The sequence below is a fragment of the Prorops nasuta genome, unplaced genomic scaffold, assembly GCF_024137725.1.
Source record: "Prorops nasuta isolate Cenicafe-Biocafe unplaced genomic scaffold, Cenicafe_Pnas_1.2 PNAS00033, whole genome shotgun sequence".
Lineage (NCBI taxonomy): Eukaryota > Metazoa > Arthropoda > Insecta > Hymenoptera > Bethylidae > Prorops > Prorops nasuta.
The window spans coordinates 968,237-995,078 of NW_027116830.1; the positions used below are offsets into that span (position 1 = coordinate 968,237).

General features: G+C 44.3%; 1 protein-coding gene across 2 annotated transcripts in view; it reads right to left on the reverse strand.

The window, feature by feature from the left end:
* LOC136783236 (protein O-mannosyl-transferase Tmtc2-like) overlaps nucleotides 1-18,748 on the reverse strand; it is a 148,237-nt gene extending 129,489 nt beyond the window's left edge. Inside the window, exon 1 of one of the 2 annotated variants that reach the window (XM_066743203.1) lies at nucleotides 18,171-18,748. In XM_066743203.1, coding sequence (XP_066599300.1) covers nucleotides 18,171-18,256 — 86 coding nt within the window. In that variant the 5' untranslated portion in view covers nucleotides 18,257-18,748. The remainder of the gene's footprint in view (nucleotides 1-18,170) is intronic. The other variant, XM_066743202.1, reaches the window with a different exon arrangement.
* Between the last annotated feature and the right edge of the window lie 8,094 nt (nucleotides 18,749-26,842).

The following is a 26,842-nucleotide window of genomic DNA, read 5'->3' on the forward strand; positions in this document are numbered from 1 at the left end:
CCCCTGTACATGTACATATATAGAAAACTGTGAAAAAGAACTGCGAGCTCCAGCTTTAATCGAATTATTCTCTCAATTTGATACACCGAAGGAAAGAAAACAGATTAAAACTCCTCTACTGTAATAACAATCGACACAGAACAATTGCAGAATATTATTCAGAATGATAGTCATCGTTTCATATAATTCTAATGGTATTTTCACACAAGCGAGGGAGTGTGTTGTTTATCCTCGGAGTGACGCGAGCCGGCAAATTTACGATGCAAACATCAGGACAGTCTGGAGGAAATAAGGGTTGTAAAGGAGAGAGATGAGAGAAGAGAGGACTATAGGGGGTGGGTGAGGGACGGAGGGTAGGAGAGAGGGGTCATCAATCGCGAAGCCTTGGCTCTCTTCCGGCATGGAATCTCCGGGAGAATGAGGTTTATTTCACTTTCACGGGCCGATCCCAAAGCACGCGTGTCAAAGGGGGAGGGAGTAACGAGAGGAGACGGTTAACCCCTCGAGAAAACAAAAGCTCGGGGTGTATCTCGGCTATTTTCACCCCGCGATACGAGTGTGTTTTCACGAGGCTACTGACTGCGGATTACAGTCGTGCAGGAGAGCGCAATGAGACGCGGGACGATCGGTATGAAGTTAGCCCGGACTGATAACGGACACCTCGTTACTTTTTAGTGATAACGCGATGCATAAAGTCACCGGGGGATCCCTTTATAACGCAATCTGCCTTGGAGAATTTAATAACTACCGCTCCATCGTCAAGACTGCGCTTAATGAGATTTTCAGCGTTGCGCCGGTGTGTACTTATAGTTACAACAATGGAATCGAGTTGTTATTGCGCATTATAATTCGGCCAGGCAACCATGCAGAATTATACGCCCGGTGATAAGCTACCGGCATTTTGTATCCATTAACCAAGCAGCGCGCAGTATCGTCCTAACTTAACGAGTGATTATAAAACAACGCTCTTTCTTATCCCGTTTAATAATCATTTTTCAGTTTCATTCGCACGTTTCTCAATTTCCGCTGGCCAAGGCGAAATTTCCGGTTCATCGGGTCACTACGGCTATATCGCTATATGTATATATATATATATATAGCGTACGTATACAGCATATATATAGAGAGAAAGGGGTGGTTGACCGTGGCAAGAAACTGCAAATGTCGCGCTAATTTATCCGAACGCGTTGGCCGCAATGCCGTTGTTTCGTAAAATCCCACAGGACCGCTGGTCCACCCCCCCCCCCCTCCCCCCTTTACCTACGCTCCTGACAGATGTTCCCCTGCACTTTCAGCATGCAGAAATTTCGCCACATCCGCGATAAACTCTCGATTACCAGCGAGTTTTAGGTAGAAGCCTAGATGACACTACATATACATATATATATATATATATATATATAGGTGCACTACAGCATCCTACATCGTACAGTGTAGAGTATTATAGGTAAATACGGTACAGTGAGTGCGAAATGGAGCTATAGGGAAGGCTGTCAACGGGTATCGAGTTTCAATAAGGAGAAGCGGAAGACGCTCGGTTGGGTGTACGCGTTTCGTGTCAGAAATTGAAGGTAAAGCGAGAGGTTGGGTTGGCGATCTCGTTGGTATTCGCTGCGGCGAAATGCGCTACTTAAATTCGTGTTCTACGCCGACACCCCCGCTAGCGTCGGCATTATTAACACCACCCACCCCCTTTTATCCCACTCCTGGGGATTTGCATTCCAGTCCCGTAGCAACTGGGATACCAAAAAGCAATATTTAAATTCGTCCTGCGTACGAGCGTTGAGAGACCGTAAGGGGGAAGGTGGGGGGGGGGGGGGGGGGGGGGGTTAGTGGGAGAGTTAACAGCAGCCTTCGCGTTAAAGAATCATATCTCCTGCAAGAAATACACCGCGACCACCTACAAAGAAGCCGTTACGATGCTGCTTTCACCTGCACACGCTCTCTCTCTCTCTCTCTCCCTCTCTCTCTCTGTACTCCATCGTTTGCTATCGTGTGAAATACGCAAGAATTTACTCCGACTCTCGTCCATCTAATAGACCCTCCCTTTTTATTTGCCAAGCCTAGCCAACGCTCAATTTATTCAGCTTCTCCAACAAACCATTTTCACGACCCCTCGTATATATATATATATATATATATATGTATATGTATATGGCTGAAGCTGAATTTTCTGACAATGCAACTATATACATATATATATTAGAAATGTATGATATATAAATAGTGAAAAAACAATGTTTCCGCAAAGGTTTTATTATCTTCGCTCTTTCGACAAGAGTAGGTCGTTTTAACGATCCGCGAGATTTATGCGACACCTTGTGCAGAAATCTGCTGTTTTTCAGCAATAAACGTCGAGCTATTCAATCATCCTAGCTGGGGGGCCCCGGGTAAACGGCGAATCCGAAGGCCCGTATTTTGCCGGGGTGAATCGTGCCAGGCAGGAATGTTGCCATTATGAATTTTTTGCGAGAATTCGAGCGTAGAGGAGCAGCAGGGAAAGGCAGTAACGCGAGCCAGTAACGTGATGAATACGCTCGGTAATTACTGAATGGTAATTACGCTAAAATGATAATGACACCGTTTACGCGAAACTGCCGGCATGTTTGCCAAGCTATTCTGTCATTTCGCATACTGCAGGGATACGAACCACCTAATATCCGGTTATTCCTGCGACATGTTTCGTGCTCATTAATAACAATATCGAGATCTCGGGGAATCGATTATTCCTCCAGTTTCGAGCCGCTGCAGCAGCCTCTATAACGAGTTCTCTGCTAATTATTTAATTCGTAGCCTAAATATTTCCATGAGAGAAAACTGACAATTTTCTTATTATGTAATTATTAAACCTATACCTAAATCTTTCGTGGCCGAATGCAAACGATCGCATCACAATTGTTCTGCCGTGCAGCTTATTTTATAAAAAAAATCTCTTTTAAGCACAATTATATTTTTAATTACCTTATTTTTCGTATAGAAAATAGAAGATTATGAACATTAACAGAAATTTTTACAGTTTTATTCCTATGTAGAGTGTTAAATAAGAGTGATCTATAGACCCTGGTGTGTCGAAAGAAATCTTGCAAAGACGAAGGTTCGTATATATTAGCATTTTTAACGAAGTAATAGTTTTTTAATAGAAACCTTTGTAATATATATCGACGCGCACAGTTTTTGGGTCAGTATTCATTCACAAATCGATTGTAGGTACAGTGGATTATCGCGTAACAGTGTACGTGTTATTCTTGGAGAGAGGGTAGGAAAAAAAGGATAGGAGGATTTTTTGCAGCTCAACTTGGCAGACTGGCAAGGACGCATAATCCTTGCCTGTATTTCGCCATTATTAATATCCGGAGCACCATCCAGGATAGCTTTACCCCGGCAAAGATTTATTTCCCTAATAAAGCACGCTAATTGCGAGAGTTGGCTGAACTATTTTCTAATAAATATGCCAGCGACACCTTTATCGAACGTATTGGGAACGAAGAGTAGAATTGCCAAGCGCGATTTAAGGGCTTCGCGACAACAGCCGCACGGCTTTATCACTGATTTTCGCTCTTATCACAGCTTGAATATAAGCTAGTATCGCGTGAAAATCACGGAAAGCGAGGGAGAGAGAGAGAGAGAGAGTTAATTTAAATTTATTCGTCAATAGCAGCGCGTCGTAATTTTTACGGATTCTCGCGAGGTTCGAGTGACGTTCCAATGCGTCGCGCGAGTGATATAATTTAAGGTAAACGATAATACCCGATCGAGCCGTAAACGTACAATTGGCGCTGGTGCTAATGAAAATGGCGTCGTTCACGCTAATTGCCCGTGAGCCTATGCGTGATTTCGACTCAACTGCTCGTGCAATAACCCAATCTATTATTCTACCAATAAACCCCGATCCTTTCCAATTTTACCAGTGTTTTTTATTCCCTATTACGACTTTCACGTTCTTCCATTAAAACTCTACCATTCCTATAAAAATCGTCACTGTATTAATGAAAGGAGCACCTTTCAGTCGAGTTCTTTCAACGCGACACGTTATAACCTTCTTTTATTTGTATTATTAGATAATTTAGTACATTTTCGCGCTCGGTGAGTTCAACGTTGGCACAACGCGAGTTTCTTGCCGAGGATTGATCCACGAGTTATGAATTAATTTACTGTATATATTATATATATATATATATATATAGAATATGAAGAGAGAGAGGGGGGAGGATGAAAAGGTTGGAAATGTGTAATTTGTGTTCGTGGATGAAAAGCGAGAGAGGACGCGCAGGAGGAATTGGTGGAACTAATCCAGAATAACGAGAACGATGTGTACGGGAAACGGTAATTTAGGTAAAACGGTAACGACGTCAGGCTTGGCAAAATTGGCGTTGTGTGTATATAATTTCGTGAGGCTACGGCGTCCAGCTACCTGTTAGACGCATAATAACGGCAATCACGTAGAGCTACCATCGATTATTTGCGGTTCGAGTGGCAATGGCGACACCTGCGACGCGCTATACGCATTATTAAAGCTCGACACGGGCTTGCAAGCTCCTTCCAAGCAAGATGCCCCTCTCCCCTCCCCCAACACCACCCTCGTGTTCTATGGCTAACGTTATACGCCGCACCACACACACACACCGTGCTTTAATTATCCAGGATGACATTCCGACGATCCCATCAAACACGTCCCCTCGCCATTAATCAACTTTCGAAGAAAAAGGACATCCTTGTAGATGTACGAGAGAGTAAATATAGTCAGCTGAAAAACTTTGCGAGTAATTTATTGAACATCATCCATGCCAAATCCCTATAATGACACTATTGACTTGCAATTTCTACACTATTTATACACACACACACACACACAAATAGATATATACATAGGAAGGAGGAAAATTAAAGAGGGTGTGCCGTAAAATTGACGCGGTGCGTTAACCCCGACGGATTTTTGGAAAATGGAAAATTTTGAGAATGGCGATGCGGCGTGATTTGTCGATTGTTAAATAAAAAGGGGGAAAAAGCTGGAGGGTCGATCAAAAGCTGGTCGGTGCTTATGATTGACGTGAAAATTTCGCAATTCCCCGGGAAAGCGCGTATCCTTTCGCCAAGCGAATCCGCAATTTTCCGGGGCTCGCGCGAGCGTCGCATGGAACGTGGATTGTAAATCAGAGGGGTTGGGCGGGGCAGAGTGGGGGCGGCAGAGTGGAAAATAATGCAGCATGCAGAATTACAAATTACACGCCGAGGAGCCTCGGAGGTCCCCACGTTCGTTCCGTTGATTACACAAACAGTATTCGTTCCGTGAAAGAGGCGCTTGCTCTGGTACCGGTGGCGGAGGTGGTGCCGTTACAACCGCGCACCGTTCGCTCCATCAAATGGCCGCCGCCGCCTCCCGCACAAACCTCCCGATTAATCCTTATTATGAACAATCCGTTCCGTTAATTTACCCTAATTCTTTGCCACTCGAGCCAAAAGAAATTCTCTCGAAAAATTACAACGCCGCTTTTATTTACACTGGCTGCTTCATAGAGCCGTTCAGAATTTTTCCACGCGACGCGTGTACGCACCTATATACTGGCTGGAAAAATGTTGATAAACCTTGGCAGTGTATATATATATATATATGTATTTCTATGAGAAGAAACTTGATATAAAATGCGAAGAATCGGGACCAAAGATGCAGACTTTTGTCGAGATCTCACAGATTTTTCCACCACTCTGATGATCGCCGCATTTTTGAGTGCAGCTGCACCGAGCCAACGACCCGAAAGAGTCATCCGGGCTAGCTCGCATTCTGTATTAGAGTAACGAATGGACAAACAAACGCATATTTCAGGCTCCGGGAATATCAATGCTAATTAACGTCCACGAAACCGCAATTACACCAATTACGCTAATTATCTAAAATCAACGACACGTTACGCAAAATTCAATAATTTCGCCATAACCCGGCTAAAACTGCAGCTGCTACCCTGCAGAGTATAAGATTAATAATTATGCTAATCAGGGGAGCACACAGGTATTATTTAAAGCGGAGCCTAAAAGTCAGCGTTATAATTAATACAAGGTATAATTGATCGATAAATATATAGGTGAAGAATATTTATACTCTCACCACCACCTTGATAATAATTTATCGGAGTTTAATTGAACGCCAAGACTGCTGCGGATTATTAGCCGGAGAGTTTCCTTCGTTACGGGATCGAATAATAATTCAAATAATATATGGCGAGCGAAAGAGCTGGTCTCGTGAAACTAGAATATTCTATAAATAAGTATATACGTATACGCGGCCAGTGGCATAATTGCTAAACTATCCATACGACCGATAAATTCATCCACGTAATCATGCACATATACTGGAATATTCTTAATGAACTTTAGCTATAGTTTTAATCGAATTTAATAGGACGAGGGATCGATAATGTTTCGACACAATGATCAAGGACTCCCTAATGGAAACGTTTGCGATAAGTAGGACTCTGCTACAGGCTGTCCCTGGTATTTTTCCGGATATTCTTCGGTGTATATATAGTACATATATACAAGTTTTGGGATAAAAAGGGAGAGAGGGGAGGGTGTATCGATGTATCAGCTATATTCCACAGGTATACGTAGGTTTAGGTTCGATTGTGTGTGTGTGTGTGTGTGTGTGTGATTTAGACGTACGGGAAGAGAATGGAGCACAGCTGTTCCACTGTTGAATATCACGGCGCAGTCTCAGCTGACCGATTCGCTTGGCTATAACGTGGCCCCCAATAGCTTTTTGCATGGACACGTCCCAGCATCGATTTCGCATCTCGGGGTAAGCACGGCCATTTACTCCGCCCCCCCCCCCCCCCCTCCTCCTCTTCGAACCCCATCTCACTCTATCCGTGTATCCAAGACCGACCTCGCGAGAATCGCCTTAAAGCTCCCACCTACGCAAATCCGCGCATAAGATTGCCAATGGCATTTTCACAAAGATGGACGTTTACTGTAAATATGCCGTGCTGCATTCTTACGTAACTCTGCAATACCCCCCCCCCCCTCCCCTCCTGCCCCACCCTCTCGAACCGTCTTTACAAAATGGATATATTTCCGCAGAAAATCCAAAATAGGAGCTTCTCCCCGGCAGAAGATGAATCTCAAAGACGCGAGTCTCCGTTCCATAAAAACAAACTAATACCTCGGTCGCTCGACATTTTCCATCAAACCGTTACTTCCTTCGTAAACCGAAGCGGGCCAAACACTTTTCCAGAGGGCTCCGATCATTCAGCTTTCGAAAGTTAAATGGTCGATCGATTAAAACTTCAGCCTCGCATAGGAAGGAATCTTAAGTGGAAGGGTGTATATAATTGTCGGATGGGTGTTTCATTAATGAGTTTTTTGCAGGATGTCTCTGCGTTACGGATAAACGTTATTTATACAGCGGCTATTATTAAAACACCAGAAGCGTTAATAGACTTGTAAGGATCGAGGCTTCTATATATATATATATATATATGAATTTTGTCTAGAATTTAATTATTCCATTCGTAATTAGTCCTGTCGCGAACACTGGTCCAATTCGAAGAGCGTCCAAGTTATGTAACTTGTTGGAAAATATTGCAAAAATAAAATTCTGGTTGATCGAGTCAGTCTTTGGATAAGGTTGAGACTGTTATATCGATTCCTCGAGAGCACATCCACGTTTCGGGATGTAGTTTATTCAGAAGTACCAAATTTTACGGTGAAAAGAGTGTGGTTTTCCAGAGTCGCGGGCTGATAATCCGGTTAATTACCAAGCAGTCACGAAATGCCTCGAGAGGGCCATCTTGCGAGATCGTTCGGAAAGCTTTCGAAAGTTCGAGCGACCCTTAAGCCCTCCGGAACAATGCGCAAGATTTAAGGGCTCGTAAAACTCGGAGTGGCTGGAAAGTATTCGCGTCTTGCGATTACTCCCAGATTACTCGATTTCATTACCGAGCCACCTACTCGCGCGCTCCTTCGTTTCTCGCGAAAGAGCAAACCACCAAACGATGCACTCTCGCCAATAAGATCGTACGAGATACAGCTTAAAAATCGGCCCCTCTTGCTCCAAAGTATATATATACGCGTCATACATATAAGAATCGAATGAGAATATATGGCAAAGATTTTCATTAAACAATTCAGAATGGCCGCGAGCGTCATTGGCCCATCGATAAATTCAAATATTCTCATAGCTTCTCAAATAATCATGGAGAATCTCTGGATTCTAGGTCGAATTCCACAAGGCGCTCCCCGTTCTGCTATTTGAAAACTGTCCAACTTCAAAGAGCATGGCAGCTGAATGCAATTTTAACCGGAGCCGAAACTTTGCGATACGCGGGCACTATGATATAAAGATGAAATTCTTGCTCAAAGCTATATATATATATATATATATATATATGTATATACACATATACATCGGCAAATGGTATATTAGGAAATAAACAGTACGGGAGCTACGTGGTGGGATATACTCGAAAAGAAGCTGGATCGTTGAGAAAATGATGGTGGCGCGCGAGTGAATTATTTAGACATTGATAATAGCCGTGCTCGGGGTTGAGGAGATAAAATCTAAAATCGTGTTGCGTTGCTTTAAGACGCCTACGGCGATGAAGGTCACACACTCGAGGCCATCCGCCATTTCGGTAGAATAAGGCTAAGTCGCTGGATGGCAGCTAAGCGGGTATCTTAGGAGGCTGGACGAGTCCTCGGGCGACGTTGCATCTCATGAATAACTTAAGCTAATTACAAGACGGCTGAAACTTCCGCGTATCACCAGTTAGTTGGACTTTGACGGGGATGCTTGAGTTACAGCTCTCTTATCGGCCGCATAACTGATGATTTATGCGAAACACCGCTTTCCGAACTATACCCCCCCCCCCCTCCCCCTGCAATCTCTTTCTACCAAAGAAGAATGCCAATAGCCCTCTCGCAAATTAAATGCAAGCATGGCTCTGTACTATATGTATATATATGGGCAGTCATTCGTCATTCCGCGTCATAACAATTCAAAACCACCGAAAAAACCCTCGTGCTTTCAAGGTTCGGTATTTCCATCCCCTGCGACGACCGAGAGGATAATAAAAGTCCCGCGAAACGATCGAGGTCACCTTCTCATAAATGAAACCTAATAAGCTTTATGGAAGACTCGCAAAAAGTCTGTCAGAAATTAATCGATTCTTTTTACCTCGTAGACTGAAACTTCCCTCTCTCTCTCTCTCTCTCTCTCTCTCTCTCTCTCTAACTCCCACCACCCCCCCCCCCCCTTTCCCTTGTTTTCTTCCATGGAACGCTTCACCTTCAACGAGAGCTTTCCTGCCAAAGCTTAAATGTTTAATAATAAGAGTTCTGTGAAATTCTCAGCTGCAGTGTCGGATTCTGCGAGCTTTTAAAGCAATTAGTTCATCCAGCGAGATCACTGCAAAAATATCTTGCAGTATTTTGGTCGATATTGGCTTTCTTGCCTGCGCGGAGGAAAGAGGTGAAATAGTGGAAAGTAAGGCTCCATTTGCCGTACGTAGCAGCTAGGCGCAAATGCACGCACACGCACATGGATATATTGCACACACGGGCGCGCAGTCACGTGTCTCTCTTTCTGTATGTGTGCAGCGCAAATGCAAGAACACAGAGTCTATTCAGGGAATCCGGGATTCGAATCCGCAACACAGCGAGACCGGGATGGAAAGGGAAGGACTGGGGAATTGGGAATTGGGAGAGATTTCAAGGGGTGGTGGGTGAGGGGACTGAGGGGTTGGAAACAAAAAGCTGCATTCAGCATCCGAGCTGACGCGAGCTATACGCGACAAAGATAATCCACCCTTAAGCTCAGTCGATTCGCAAAGACTGCCACCGTTTGTTCGAGGATTTGCTATTTCACCTCTCCGCCCACCTTTACTTACACCTACCTACCTATATATATATACCTATCTACCTATCTACTACCACTCGCCTACCTGCCTGCCCCTCGCCAACTATTAACCCCTCTCCCTCCCCCCCCTCCCTCCCCCCTCTCCCACTCACTTCACCTCCAGCAACAACTACATTGCAACCCTGGACCGGAGCAATTCTCCAGAACTCTGACGACAGTTCGCACACCTTTCCCAGACTCCCTTTTCTTACCAATTCAACAACGAAACATTATTGTTGCTCTTGCGAAAACTTCTGCCGCGAAATGATAAGAAAAATCTCTCCCTCCCCCCCCCCCCCCCCTCTATCTCTTCCTTTCAATGAACGGATTTTCACTTTGCAAAAATAACGAAACTCGAGCTCTTTGCCATATTTGGACCTCAGGTACAACACTTTCTGCCAATTACGATTTTCAAGCAAGTCTATGAAGAGAGACTTTTGTTTTTTAATTTGTACGCCAAATGATAAGAGAGAGAGGAAGTTAAATAGGCAAAAGAAATTCTAAATATAGAAACTGTGCGGTACCAAAAATGACACACTGTCGGGTAAAATAACGTAGGAGAGATTTTCAGGGATTCTAGTAATCATATGACAATGACGTCGTGCACGGTTCATAGCTTGACTCTTACTACTTGGCGCGAGAATTCATCGAGTCTTCTGGTGTCTTATCGCACGTTCAAGAGCTTCCATACGTCGTTTTATCAGATTGTCTCATTTTTGGCACATGTCTCCTGTATACATCGGGCGTACCCCTAACGTAATTTAAAGAGACTCGATCGAAAAAAATTGCAAACTTTAAATCCTATAAACATGTGATGGGCCAATTAGCTATAAATCAGTATTCTATATAGAACTGAAGGTTAAAATTATTTCAGCTCTCTTAGCCCTTTATAAATTAGATTGGAAAGGTTTCGATTGGTTAGAGAATATTTGCAACTGCGGAAAATGGCGTCGCTTATATCGTCAGGGCTTAACGATCAAAAATGTTACTCGCTAATCCGAGCGTTTCCGATTAAATCACTCGTTCGACGGTTTACCCGATTTAAATTTATTTCGTTGGCCACTATTACGAATGTATTATATGGACAGTCATATGTAATAATTAAAGCGAATAGAGCAAGGACGAAGAATTTCCGCGTGGAAATTAAAATGGATTTGTCATTGCGCAAATCACATTGTGGGCCCCATTTAAATTTTCATACTCATCGATCTCAAATTCTGCGATAAGCTCTCGTCAATAGTGGAAATGCGTGACACCATTGGAAATAATGGATGAATGTTTAATTAAAATTAGAAACGTTAGGAAGGATCGGTAATACTCCATTAAATTTTACAACATGTACAAATAAACAATCGGATAATACTACTATTTATTTCACGTTACAATTGATCACCAGGTATCAATAATAGCAATTTCAACTTGCAAATGTATGGGAGGTGCGATACAAGTTTCTATGCTTATTTTGCACGTTCGAGAGTAAAATGATTTGGAATGGCAGTTTGGCCAATGAAGGGAAAATTAGGATAGAGGATGAAAGGCTTGTTTTGTCAGTCCTGGAGAAAGCTCGATAGTGTTTGAAAGGGTTGAAAGGGGGGTTGGCTGCTGGAGCTTTTAAAATTATTTCACAGTATAGGTGGGGAAGTGATATACATATATATATATATATATATATATATACAGGGCAGCTTTTCGCTTTGGTTACATCGGAGGCTATTGGCGAACCGGAAGTCCGAAAGGTTGTCGGAGAGACACATTAATAGTTGCTACCCATTTCTCTAAACTTATTTCCCACGATACAATTGGCGAGCGATAGAGAGAGAGAGAGAGAGAGAGAGAGAGAGAGAGAGAGAGAGATGGAGAGAGAAAGCCTACTACACCCGAGGAATATAAATTCCGGATAGTTCCGGCAGCCTACACGGGACTTGAAGGGGACAGAGCTCGTTTGGTTGAGTAGAGATTAACCCTAAAACCCTGCTAAACCCTCATTTCGCGCAGTTCGTCGCTGAATTAACTTATCGCGCCGACCAAATTACACGCACGACTTTAAATCATCCTTCCAACCCTCCTCTCCTCCACTCTTCCCGCACCTTTTGAATCGTTCGCTGCACCACCGAGATTATACACCCTTCCCCATGGAAAACCCCCTACCCATGCACCATTCCCACTCCCTCAATTTTCCTGACGTAAATCTGAAAAAATACACAGCTATGTTGCCTCGTTACGTCTCGCGCGACTCATTTTTATTCTTGGATTGCTATATAGCTAGGCTATTTTATTATAGTGGATCTATTAAAGAATCTTATCGATTTTCAATAATTGCAAGATTTTCAGTAATGGATTACAATTTGCAAGAACGGAGAATATTCTGTGGGGTATTGTACTATAATGCGGAACGCGAGGGATCTTCCAAGCTTGTTATGCACATTGATGCAAGACGATTAATGACAAGACTATTATTGCTGAGCACCTGAACCGATTATGTCTCCTGCTTCGTATCAATCATGCTGTGTACATATTTTTTGCCGTTTAAGAGGTCCCGTAGTCTAGCGATAAATCATCCACCCACCTACCCTCCTCCTCCTCCTCCTCCTCCTCCTTCACCCATCAAGAGTGTCTATAAAGGCCTTCTGGTCCTTTCAACCACACACACACACACACACACACAGGCTTTTCGAGGCGATAAAGAACATCGATCCCCCAACTTCGTCCTTTGCAGCGCTACAAAAATGAATAAAAGGAACGATAAGACCGGCGGTGAAATTGCGAGAGCGCCCGGTAAAACCGGAAGTCCGCCGCAGCACTCTCGGACGCCTGCCTTCCTTTCTTATATACCCCAGTCACTTCTTTCCTCCCCCTGCCGCAGTAATTATATTTTCCCGGCGGCCACGAAGATTCGCTGCAGCGCACCTGACCTTTCGCCATATTCCGCAGCTCACGATATTTTCTTGAGAATTCGAACTGGTTCGATACGGGCCCCTCCGCGATGTAACGCTGTGTATTTTACCCATTCTTCCAGCTATAACGAGGAAAATATTGGAAAGTTTTGATAACCGGAAGCTGCCTCGCCGTCGAATACCGCAAATTAACTCGAGATTAATTATTTCAGCGCCGAAAAATCAACAAGCTCGACGGTCAAAGTTGCCGCAGAGAAAATAGATTCGCGTGGATTAATAAATGGCGAATGTCCGATTTTATCAAGCGTCGAGCGCGGGGCCGTGGACAAAATATAGAAGCGAGCGATAAATAAACAGCACGGGAACATATCGGGGTTCTCCCAGAAGAGTTTCCAACATATAGTCACGGCTGGAATGCAGCGTGCTTAATGAAATCGATAAATTACGGAAAATGGCAAGGGGTCATTAGGGTATGCCATTGTTGCAATTGGACCGGCCAAAGAGAAACGTAGATTTACAATGTACAATCCGTGGTAGGTGTCCCCGCGGGGAAACATTGTCAGTCGCAGCTGACAACCTAAAACGATTCGTAGCCGAACGCGAATTTTCGCGCACGGTGCACACTCTTGTTCAAGAAACAAGATCCTACACAACCAACGTTTTCCCAACATAGCAGTTGGCGTTAAATAACGAGCCAGGACGCTACGTGTTTGGTTCGCACAGTACCCTAGCTGCTGCGAACGTTATTCCACCAATCCTCATCATCCCCCACCCCCCTCCACCCCTCCGCAAATGATTTTTCACGGTTCATCGCTCGGAACAACGCACGAGCAGACTGATTCCACTGGTAAACATCGATTTCGATAGCGAGGACAAAAGCTCGTTGACTCGTCGATTCAACCGTGTTGTTTATTTTTTTGTTTTTTGTTTAGGAACCAACGGATTCGAGTGATTTGTCGGGACACTCGCTCACACCTGAAGCACAAACAAGCTAATAAACAGGGGGAGAAGCAAAGATTACCCGTAGTTTATCCTCGCTGTAGGTCACCGAGAGTTTACTATACGTACCACCTTATTGCCAGCGAGTCTCGTTGGATAATAAAGCGGCTGTATTTCAGAGCCGGGCTAACGGAGGTAGTGGCGTGGCGTAATACCGTCGGCCCACACGCATGGGACATATTTATTCAGGCCGTTCTTTTTTTTTTTTTTTTTTTCGGGGAACCCCTCCACACGAAGAAAGTAGACAAAAGCACCGAAAGCCAAAACGAGCAACGAGACCCCGCTGAGTTGTGATCAGTTTATTTCAGTTGCGACCCTCCTATCTCTACACCCAACCTAATCTCGTGAGCAAACACACCGCAAACCGTAACTTTTCCTGACACCATTTTTTTTTTCACCCAAGACCAGGAAGTCTCTCCGCAAACCTATTATTGCTTGATACGAATTAATGGACTTCCGGCGAACCGCTTGCCGCCAACCTCGCTGCTTCCCGAAGCAACGCGTGCGTTGATTTACGGAGGAAAAATTGGAGACTCGAGGATATCAAAATTGTGGAGGGGATGAGGGATTGGGAGGGGCAATCTTTCGGACGGGTTCGAGTCGTGATTCAGCCCGAGTGGTGTATTCGGAAGAGTGGAGCGACGAAATATAGCGGTGCATAATGAAGTGGAGGGAGCGAGGATTCACGTGACATTGCGATTATAGCGCGAAAAGTTACGATGGTATAAGTGCACGGTGTGGGGCGTTGCACGTGCGTGCAGCCTCGGCTTTATTTATGCATGCGAGCATCAAGCGTGTGTATAAGAGAGATGCAGCGTTAATTATGCACACGGGCACGCCAGGACACCATAGAGAGTCGGTATATAGTGGCGAGGGTAAAGGGGGGGGGGGGAGGAGGAGTAGGAGGAGGAGAGTTCGTGCTCCGTGTGAAATAATAATGCTACTCGCTTTACATTTAATGCCGCGGAAAGTGCGGTTTCGCTGAATGGTACCTGCGATATTATATTATTCAAGGTAGTCCCTTAGCCCGTCGGTAACTGGTCCCTTTCTTATTTGGCTCTCCACTGCTAAATATATATATGTGTGTGTGTGTGTACACACTACACTACGTCGAGCTGCGCTTAACTTTGCCTCCTATCGGCCAGGAAACAGAAGCAGAGGGGAGAGAGAAAAGTGGAATGGAAAGGGAGAGAGAGAGAGAGTTAAACGCGCCCTCCTTCTCCAATGCACAGTCACATTTTGTGGCCGCTTGTTTACAAGATTAGGTCGAGTGAACTCACGCAAAGATCGTGCGCCACTCCAATAAACCGCTTCCTACTAGCCTCCTATCCATTAGCCTCGCTTAATACACAAAGGAACCCTTCAAACTACCCGAAAGATGTATTAACAATTTCTTTATCCATCGCGCTCGCGTTTTACACAAATTCCTCATCAAGATGCTTAATCTCCAATTTTTTCCCATCAATCACTCCAAGGCTGTCCAATAAAATCTCTCTCGCGAGAATTATAACCACGCGGGGGGTTCATTTTAATATCTTATTTACACGTATTCGCGATTAAAGAAAACACCGTTTTCTCACCGGCTCGAGCAGCGGCTCTCTATTTTATTGCGGAGAATCAAAAAGTTTATTTCCCGGAATGATTTTTCCAGCGGAAGCAGCATAGCAATACCTACCTGTTGCTTGGGAAATTACTGAAATTTGTCGAGGCTGAGAGATTTTTCGAAAGAAAGTTTACTTAACGTTGGATAGGAGAATGCGCCGAGCATCGTTATTCGACGAGCAAGATTTAAAGTGGGAGAGCTCTCTCGGCTCTCTCGACTTGTCCTCTCTCTCTCTCTCTCTCTCTCTCTCTCTCTCTCTGTACTATATATATATAGAGAGAGAGGGAGAGTATAATCTGGGAATGTTTCGGTAAAGTTTCGGGAATGTCGAGTGTTTCGGACGAGAAAACGGCACTATATCGGAGAGATTATTAACTCTCGCTGGACGCGCGATTATTAAATACGAGTTGAACGCAAATCTGTTGACGTTTGGTCGACGAGCGGTCGTCGGCCGAGTTTGTTAACCAGCAGGGAGGGAATTCAACGAATTGCGGCCAGGCTGGGTGAACCGAGCCGTGAAAAATCTCAGCATTACCAACAACCGCGCTGTTTAGCAGATTCCCGCAAATGTTCAGTTCTTGTTTAACACGCTCGCCACCGTTTACACGCTATCAACGCTCGCTCATCTCCGTTAAACTCGTGAGAAAAATCCAAATAAACAGGGGGGAGAACTACTACCACGTGGGTCTCCCCCTCCAATAACCCCCACTCCTTCAACCTCCCGCTTAGCAAATACCGCAACTAAAACGTGGAATGCGCTCTCGATTGCTCGCGCGCGCGGAACAGTTTGATTCCCGCAGTCCCGTTTTATTCAACGGGGAGCCCTAGCTGATAATTGGCGATAAATTAATAAAGTCGTAATTTTGGCAAAGGGAAATAGGAGTCGATTATGATTTACAATGGTGATAAAGTGGCGGTAATAGCCAGGTTACGCGTTTATTAGCGTTGTTTGCTTCCGGCGTAGCTTGGGACAAATCATCCTTGGGCAGGTTTTTGCCGGCCGGGCAAAATGGTATCTGTGAAATGGGACAGAAGCGAGCGGCGGTGCGGGGGTGCGGGGGCGCGGGTAGAAAAAGGCCGGCGCTTTGGAGACTCCCGTTAATAACTGGACTCGACTTGATTATGGTCCAGCAGCCTTGGCCCCGCATCGAGCGAGGCGCCCGCTAATGGACCGGATACGGATGAAAAATTATCTCGGCTTAATGCTCGCTCGCCCCCGCCTTTTATTACGCCAAGATTCGCGCTGAAAAATTAATCCAGTAATTAAAACGACCGATAAGCTCGATCGGAATACGCGAAAAATCTCTCCCCGATATCCTGCAGCCTCGCGCCATTCTTTCCCTCGCTTTTCCTAACCGTTTCCATCGCGCGCGCACACACACCTTGCGGTAACGCACGCTTATCGAATTTTTCTACGAATGCGCACGGAATTCGAGAGATGTTTATTCGGCGATAGGCGCGTAGGATTCTTGCAATTATATATTTCTTTATTTATTATTATAAACAAGAGAAATGTGGACGATCGAAAAGATGTTTCGTCGGAGGGTCGTGGGACGGTCAATTAGAGGATTCGGATCAAGGAGGGTTATCGGAGGAGCGAATTGGGATTATGGGTAAACGGGGTGCCAACTCCCTGTGGAAGATACGGTAAAATGAATGCGGAGCAAAGATGGTTCCCTCGCGACCTACTTCCGTCACGTCGCTTCTCAGGAACGAGGATCTTCCAGGACCTCCTGTGGCCGACGTTAAGCTGCTTTACTTTTTTCTCCCTCTACAAAAATTCACTCAAATTGTAAACCCAATCTTTTATCTTACCTCCTTCTTATCCCCAACCCTCTCTCTCTCTCTCTCTCTCTCTCTCTCTTCCTTCTTCCCCATATAACCACTAATCTTAATTCATTTTCTATTATGGTTCGTTTTTTCGATTAACGAAGATTCGACGTTCTCTTGTGTATAGTATAACAGATACTTATACATATACCGTATATAACGAGAAGGGATAAAGCCAGAGGAGATAATAATGAAAACGAAATCATAACAGTTATGGCCACAGAAATTTTTCACTCATTGTTTACGAAAGGTCAGTCCGCGTGAAATGTTCTGTAATTAACTTTGATGCGTCGTGTTTGTTTTGTAGGGCTTAAATGGCATTTTTAATGAACATTTAAAGGGGCGCTGTGTTTTACAATGGTCCATTGAAACGAGGATGACGATGCCTTTGCAGCAGAATATTGGAACGAAAAATAACAAGGGCGTCGATTAAAATCGACGTTCGACAATTCCCGGTATTAATATTATTCGTAATGCTTGACAAATCAAGCTGCTTTCTGGCCGGATTAAATTAAATCGCACTGCAAATCGCATTAGCCAATGAATCGCAGCTACACCGACAATAGTACCACGCTGGGCTCGCCATTAGCGATTGGTTTTATTTCTACAGGAGCGAAACTTTTACAATCATTCCGCTACCCAACAGCTGGAATCAATGAAAACTCGCGAAAACTCTACCTCGGCTTGCATAAACAAACGCGCTCGACGATTCTTGAGATTAGAGAGAGAGAGAGAGAGAGAGAGAGAGAGAGTAAAACGGTAAAAGCGTCCAAATTTCCTACGACTCTCTTCCAAATGGTCATGGGGGGTTGTAAGAAATATTCGAGAGACTATACCAAAATGGTGCATATTTTTTTCTGTCAAACTCTATATACATATATATACGACGAAGAACCAACAGGCGAATAGTTGTAAAATAAATAAGCTCGAGTGGTACACACGGGATGAAAACACTCACCTATCATCGTAGACGAAGCCCGCTTGCAGAGTGTTGCAGTAGAGGATAGTGGCGACGAGGGCGCAGACTAGGGCTAGGATATCCATGTCACATTTTGCTGGTGCGGTGTCGGCGACCGGTGCTGGTGGCGACGGCCTCTTAACTTGTTGCACGGGCCTTGCCCCCCTCCCGCAAGCCCTGCCGGCCGGCCCTGCACGTCTCGAGGCTGGAATCGAGCCCGGAAGCCGATCGGTCACCAAGCGCACAGGCCTGCAATTTTCCTTCGAGCCAATTCCCAGGAAACCCTGCGGGAGTCCCGGAAGCGAGTACCAGTTGGCTTCTCCGAGGGCCTTCGACAGCAGTCTCCAGCACCTCGCAACGGACCAGGAGACCTTCCGGATGAGGGAGGCCTTCCCCGAGGCTGCGCTTCCTCTCCCAAAGGCTCGCCTCCTCTCCAATTGCGCGAGCCACTTGTTATTGCTATCCCGATGATGATGATGATGATGATTGCTCGATCCTACCACGGACACCTGGTCGCACCCCACCCGCAGGTGGTGCGACAGTCCGGATAAATCCACCAACAGCTTGCCGGCTTTCGCCTCTACTCTCCTCGATCAACTTTTCTTCTATATATATAGCTAAATATATATATATATATATATATATATGCTCACGGATATTGCACGGATCACTGACACTCGGACCGCAGGAGACGAGGACGCTCTCTCTTCCAGGAGGCAAGGACCTTTCCGGATCGACCAGAGTTCCTCGGCCCCCCGACTCCCAACCCTCTCCCTCTCCCCCTCACTCGAGATCCTCAAGGACGAGCTAGCAGCACGCTCCTGCGAGCCAACCCTTCCCAAACCTCGCGATTGCCCTTCTCGCCCGGGGTGTCCTGTCCTCCCTCGGTACGACGGGGTCGGGAACAGATTGAAAAAAACACGCGGAACCCGGTGCGCGGCGCATGTTCCGGATGCGGAACGCCGACTGTCGCTCGCCCCCCGTGGACGAGGCCTTTATACGCGGGAGGCCATCGATCGGCTGGGCGCTTGCGCTTCTCTCGTCTTTCTCTCTTCTCTCTCTCTCTCTCTCTCTCTCTCTCTCTCCCTCTCCCTCGCAATACCGTTTTACACTCCACGATCCTCTCTACATCTCCCCACCCCCCCCCCTCTCTCTCTCTCTCACTCTTCCATCCTCCACCGCTCTCCTCCCAGATCCTTTTTTTCCACTCAAGACGCAATACGATCGTCACTCCCGATCAAACCAAAGATTTGCATTTTTAATAGAATTCCATTTTTCTCCAATCCTTCGTGAAGGTATTATATATACTATATATATATATGCGCGTCCGAGGATCCAGTCTGCTCTGTCTCGAAGAATTTTTTCAACCCCCTATACATCCTTTAAACTTTATCACATTATATATATATATATTGCAAACTTTTTTTCTCATTGCGAAGAATTTTATCTATAATGCAGGGGAACGTCGTAATTGGATTATTCGGCACTTTAATTGATTAATTTGTTAATTAGCCTCGATGGAACGCGATATCGGTTAAAGTGATTGACCATTAGTTTGGTACAGTATTGTTTGCCTACTGAATTGATAACGCGGATAGCAAAACGTTGGTCATTAGCCATTTCGCACGTTTGTTATCGTTGCAGAGATGGGCGGGATTAAAGCAGCCGAATGGATGTTTGTGGTTTATCGCGAAAAGAGATCCCCCCGTGAAAAAATGCGAGACAAGTGCGGTGAGAATGAAAGTGTGCTGCGCGAGCCAAGTTGGCTGCAAGAAACGTATAATGGAGAAGTGCTTCCGGACTGCTTTTCAGGAAAATCCAGTGGGGAAATAATTAGCAAATTTGCTGGGTTTACTTAGCGGCTGATTAAAGTCATAAAGTTCGAATCCCCGAGCAATAAAGAAATTCGAGCGTTGTGGACATTGCGTGGCACGTAGCAAGGTTGGGAGTGTGCGAGGGATAGGAAAAGGGGTAGGGGTCCTCCTACGTGTTCTGGGTATTCGAGGCGTAGGTCAGCACGCGTGGAGCGTAGGAAGAGGCAGACTCGCCTGCTTGTTGGTCCCCTCCCCCCAACCGGATCTCCCCCCCCCCCATCAAGAAGGTCGAGACTTCCCGCGAGACTCGTATATATAATCGCACGACACCCTTTTCGTGTGCTGAATTGTTTGGCCATATTAGGTCTCGCGACGCTTCATCCACTACACTATACACCCCTGTCGCTCCTCCCCTCTACCACACCCTCATATTTCTCGTCAATTCGCGCTTCGGTGACCGACCGGTTCATTAAAGCCTCGCCCAACTTCTCACGACGATTCTATTTATTTTACCCTGACATCGCCACCGGAATACTAAAAAACCTTTCATCGACGCTGTAAGTCTACTCAATGTTACGCTGGAACCCCTGTGAAAAGTGCAAACAAAGACATTTTCCTTCCTGGATGACGCGCGCTGGCCTCGAATGCGTTTCGCGCGAACACCCTTTACGTCCATAAAGGATTTAGATATAAGATTTCGCGGATGGAGAAGGCTAACTGAAAGAATTTCAAGGAGCTCGCTCACTTCAGGAATGATGTCGGAAAATCGAGTCTGGAATGCTGCTTTCAATTGAATAATTAATGCCATTTGCGCGTTTCTCTGTTAAACGTGTTTTTCTTTTCTTTTTCTTTTTTTTTAATTAGTCTCTTAAGTTTTGTTGGAATGCATAATGCTGCTTATAGCAGTCATTAGGAATATTTGATTACAAAGTAGCAGCGGGAGAGTGTTCCTTTTGAGAGCTGAAAATTATCCTGCCTCTCTCTTCCCGTTCGAAGACAAAAAATTGGAAGGTAAGCACGGCACGGTGGCAAAGGAACGGAGGCGCTCGTAATTTATACCTTGGAGGAATACAAGGTTCCGTGCTATATATATATATAGGACTATCTCTCGACGTAGAAAAAGAAATTTACTTAAGATACATATTTATATCAAAGGGAGTAACGAGTCTAACCTTTTGATGCACAAATGTTTTATTTGTTCCAGTATATTCGTACTCCACTCAAAGTGCAATCCTGCGATGGTCAAGTGAACTGGTGGTAAATTAACAACGATATATATAGCGAAGTACGAAGGGAACGGGGGGGGGGGGGGGAGGGGGAGATATGCTATATGATAAAAATAAGGCAAAGCTTGCGCAAGGAATATAATAACCCTGTTATATAACGCATATATATATTTACTTATCACAAATTTAAAAGAACCACACGTATACACACACATATATATATAGAATGAGTCAATTCGTCAATTATTAATGCACGTGGCTTTCTTTTGGATGACAGGACGGTAGTACCCTGTTATTTGTCCCATGAACCAGCAGATTGAGATAGAGGAAAAAGGGGGTGGAGCGTGGCACTCTACGACCCGGAGGCACGCAATGAAATTATCGTGCGAATCGCACGCGTGCGACCCGAGTTGGTTCGCGCACGTTTAATGCTGTTTACAGAATAAAAAGAGAGACTTCGCTATTGTACAGCTAGGTCGATCACAGTTTTTATCCTCGTTGTGGAGAAATTAATTCTCTTCGCATGACAAATTATTCCTGTCCCTTATATATAGCCCTTTCTTATCCGGAAGGTCATTGACCCCGAATCGTTAATAAAGGACGCGTTATTTGGGGGATCTATTTATCTATATATATATATACATACAGCATAATTCGGAGTGTTGCAACGCTATGTTCTCGTGTCAGTCTCACCCGCACAACTCGACAGGAGGCTAAAGCGAGTCGGATGTATATCAGGAAGATGGCTCATTACGTACTGTCGTGTCGAATGAATTCGCGAGCAAGCTGCGCGCATGTGCGCAAAACCAACGACGAAACGTGGGAATTCGCACTTGCGAACTCCGTCAGAAACTTGTTAATCCGCCGACGTACCATGCCAGCCGCGACGTACGTCTTATGCCTGACTCGTTGTCTCTACAAAATGCTTGACAGTCCTAAATCTCGCTGGATCTGTGTCGATATAACTCTGTCCTCGAAATAATGCTCCTCGACTATACGTGTATATGTATAACAATAAATTTTCATCGCGAAGCACGAACTTGGTTTCAAGCGACCTTGAGTTAATTGATCGAGACGATATATTATATTTTTGTCCATCCAGCCTTCCATCAACTCATCGTGTCATTTATCAACTACGGTTTTTGCTGATAAACCAGTGACCTTGGGAGCACACGGACAGCAAGCTTGTAATTGACATTCGTTATGGTCTTGTTGAGTGGATATATATTAGAAAAACACGTTGTTAACCAACAACGACAGCTGGTACCATCCAGGGCTGAGATAGATCAGAGGGTTAATTCGTAAATAATTGATCGATCGTCCTAGCGGAATGACGGAATTACATAGGGGCTTGACGAATTAGTGCATAGGAAAGCCTGTCGCGTCGGACCATCGTATCGGAATCAGATCCGAAGCGAAGATTCAAGGAGTTTGGAACTGCATAATTGAACAGCTGGAAAAACGTCGAGACGAGAAAAATTCATGCATAATATAACGTCCAGACCCCTAACGCGAGAGTCCAACCTTGAAACTTTTACCGTCTTCGTATCATTTTTCCAAGAATTCTCTTTCGCTTCTTTATACGTAGCCAGACAATTTTTAAAGACGATTATTTCCACGAGAATTTTTCGAGAGATTTTGAAAAACTGTTTACTCGCGTTTGCCTAGAGGGAAAAGTTGGTAAAAGTGGTGAAACGTGGAAAGTGGAGAGATTTTTGCCTTCTTCTCCACTTGGTTGCTGAATTTCACTAACGCTCTGCAGTCTCTAAAAATGTAAACAATTAAAGATGAGGAAGGATGTATGTACATTGCTCGCAGCTAGAAAGAAATATACAAAAATTATAATTACGTACACTCAATTTGATCATATAATACATTACATTTTTTAAAAGAAATTCTTTAATTGTCTCTAAACACAGCTTGTGGGATCTAAAATGGCTCCATTTGAAAATTTGCAACAATCACGAAACGCGAAAATTAATAATAAATAGCCGCACGATAGAGAGTCTAGAGGTAAGAAGGATAAAAATAAATAATGCAATGGCCCTTTTTAAGAACAGCAACAAACGATTACATTGCATACCGCGTAATAAACACGAAGGGTTTTTGGGTTGGTAAACTTGTGAATTATTTCTGTTTGTGCGATACGTGTTCTTGAGACTGTCGAATGCTTACTCGTGAGCGGGAGTTTCAAGAAATAGCGTGTAATTGCTTTTAAAATTTTAGCGCGACGAGGAGAGCGAGGCGTTGCTTAATTATATTATACTACTGAAATCACTTGGCGGTAATTCAAACGCAGACAACTCGACGGAAAGTAGTTATCCGTTAATAAATCAGCCAAACGGAACAATGTATTATTCAAAGCAGCAGTCTCTCTCCTGCGCGCATCTGATAGCCACGACTGCGAATCTCGCACAGCTGTGTGGCGCTCCGCAAAACCGTATAAAAGGTCAAAAAAAGCATTTTCCTGTATCGACGATATAGCTAGTATTTTATTTATACACCAGGTAGGAGTAAAAAATGCGCTCGCGTGTAATAACATTTTCATACGCGTATTACGCGATTGTTGACCAATTTTTAATCTGAATATTTTATAGACACTCGTACAGGGATAATCGTAGGGAGTACGAAGAACGTTCCGGGAAGGAAAATTCCGATTTTAAGTACCACGTGCAAATTTCGTTCGAATTACACTCGACAGCTGACAAGTTCAGCGCGGTTATGCATGTGTGCCGCTGGCAACGACGAACCGCGAAACGAACTCAAATCAAACCACTTTGCCGGGCTACTGCGCTTTTTCTCATTTGCCTTTGACCAAAACTCGATCGAATACCATGTAATACGGGTTAAAGATCAAATGGAAATGGGAAATCTTATCATTGCGGGATGAAAAGTGGAGAGGGATTAAATATATAGATTATATTACAAAAAAATATGGTTTCGTGTCTCGCGCGATTCGATATATAGAAAATATACCCAACGAATTTATCTTGCTTCCAAGTTTCAACGGGAGATCATTTTTTACGCGTGCACGAGATACGCGCTTTGCGTATAATTTTAGAGAAATTTTCAGGAAGGCTCCGGCGAAAAAACGTAATTCGCTAATGTAAACCCGATGCTGATGGACACGACGACGTTCCACGCGCGTCGTATTTTATTCCCCCCCCCCCCCAGTTTGGTTATTAACGTGCACTTGACGCGAGTATAAACCTTATAATCGCACATTGTACCAAACTCTGCTTGTCACATACAAATATACCGTTAGGAATGTAATAATTAAACGTTTTGTCATTTCGCACCTCCAATTCGGATTTCTGCGCAGAGACTTTCTCCTCCTCGCTCAATTTTTCGCTGGTGGTACTTTGCACTAGCAGCAACATATAAAAACCACCACTTTAATTAATTTAATAACAACTGTGACCAAAAAATCTGTTTCAACGAACGTTTTTTAACATGTTACATAAAGAGACGATTTATGAGGAAAATAATTCTGGAAAAAAGTTGAGCAAATTACACACTTATGACTCTGTGACGTTTAATTGAGAAAAAGAAATTTATGTGCGTTAAAATTTTCGGCGGAAAGTTGCGTTGGTGGAAAATTCGAGATTCTATTATATAATTCATCGAGTTGTCCTTTGCGCGAGAGTATAGCGAGATACGAATGATTGATAAGCAGAAGGGGTCGCGCGAGGAGAGAAACGAGTGCGCCGAGTGAAATGGTCGGTAGATAATATGTTGGTATTTAAAGCGCGGGCGATTTATTTACGGAATTGCCAACGTTTGAACAAAAAAAAAGAATTGGAGCGTACATTGATTGATCAAGCCCATCCTGGTTTGGTTATAGATTTCTCTAATATGAAAAATCTATCGTTCGAGTTAAAACTGCGTTGAAAACTGGGCAAAAGCCCGGAGAGAGCTAAACAATATCTAGTTACGAAATAGTTGGTTTGGAATGAAATTTGATGGATTTTCTGTGAACGATTAATTTGCGCAAGCATCGGAATTCAATGGGAATATTTCAATTAAAGAGGAAAGTGGGAGGCATAAAGAATGCCAGTCGTTTATTATAGATTTGCTAAAAATGTAGCATTTAATTAAGAAGCGAGCACTTGTATATATAATGCACGAAGGTTAAACGTGCAGGGTGCGCGTCGTCAAAGAGACAGTTAGAAAACACGTGCAGAGGCGCGGACACTAATAAGCATTAATATATATGTTGCAACAATTATCTGCAGATATATGCTAATTCCCGCGGAGTAGCAACATTTTCCTCGCGCTCCACCATTGTCGGTCCACTTTTATTTTACTCCGGTTTCAGCGCTTTGAGTTTTAATCCTTTGAGTATACTCTCGACACAAATTCTACGCGCGGCTCTTTGAAACACTTCAACACTCTCGTCTCTATATTTTTCGCCGAACCCGTTAAGCATAGTATGGACTATATATATATGTAAGGGAAGCGCATTTCCAGACTAATAACAGATTAAGGATCAAAATTTTCATTGCAAAACTCGACTTATTACGATGAAATTGCGTTAAAAGCGATCTTTCGAAATCCTCCGCGGCAAATCTGCTTTTCGCGTAATTGTCGGAGAATTTTTCACGGCGTGCTACAAATTGTATAGATATTCTTAACGAACGAGAGGGAGGGCATTTTTTTGCGCGATCGTGACGATTGTGTGGAGGGGGCGAGGTTTACAGGACATATATATATATATATATATAGGGAAGGAGCAAACGAGGTTTCGACTGGAGCAAATGGCAATGGCACTGAAACATTTTCACCTCACGTTTCCAATTTGCGTTGGCGCGTTTCGTGCCAATTCGCGTGACGGATGCCTCCTCCCTTTTTTTTCAGCTGGTTCTGCCAACAGGTATCCAAGCCGCACGTACGTCACGAATCCATAAAACGGAACGACAGTGCCTAACCTCGAAACCGCCAAAAACCTTTAGGAATTGAGGGGCAGTGTGAGGGGAGAGGAGCGTCGATGAAATTAGCGCATGAATATAGTGTGTGTATATATATAGGGTACAAACCGTATAAATTCTTATTGCAAGGGCAAACAGAGGATTCGCGTGAGAAGAGGACAGAGTAGTCGAAAGTGGTTAATTAAATTATCGTGGAACGTGTGTCGGTTGTTTTGGACCCACCGGGCGGCCCCGAGGGACGCGCGCGAAGAGGGAAGAAGGGGGAGGAGCTTAATGCCGCATTCGCTTAGGCCGAAAAAGTGCTAATTAATTTCGGTCCAGCTTGACATTTCCAGAAACAAGCGAGTCGTTTTAATGGAGAAAGCGCGGCAATTTTTTACACGTATTAAGTTAAACCCGCTGGCCGTCGCGTCACTCCGGAGCTCTGAAGCGGACCTTAATGAGCCCGATAACTAATTAACTCGACCATTGTACGGTAAACTGAAAAATAGAAAAAACCTATCGAGGCGCAAAAACATTCGCGGCGCGATGCTATATGGTAGCGCGAGAGTGGAATAAATTTCTATTTATAAACGGAAAATTAATAGCCTCGAGATTTTCAAATGTTTTTAGGCACGCGTGTTGAAAAGGGAGTTCTCTTCGGGTATGAAAAAGGAGGGGAGAATGAGAAAGAAATAAAAGGTGCTAATTAAAGTATGGTGGAA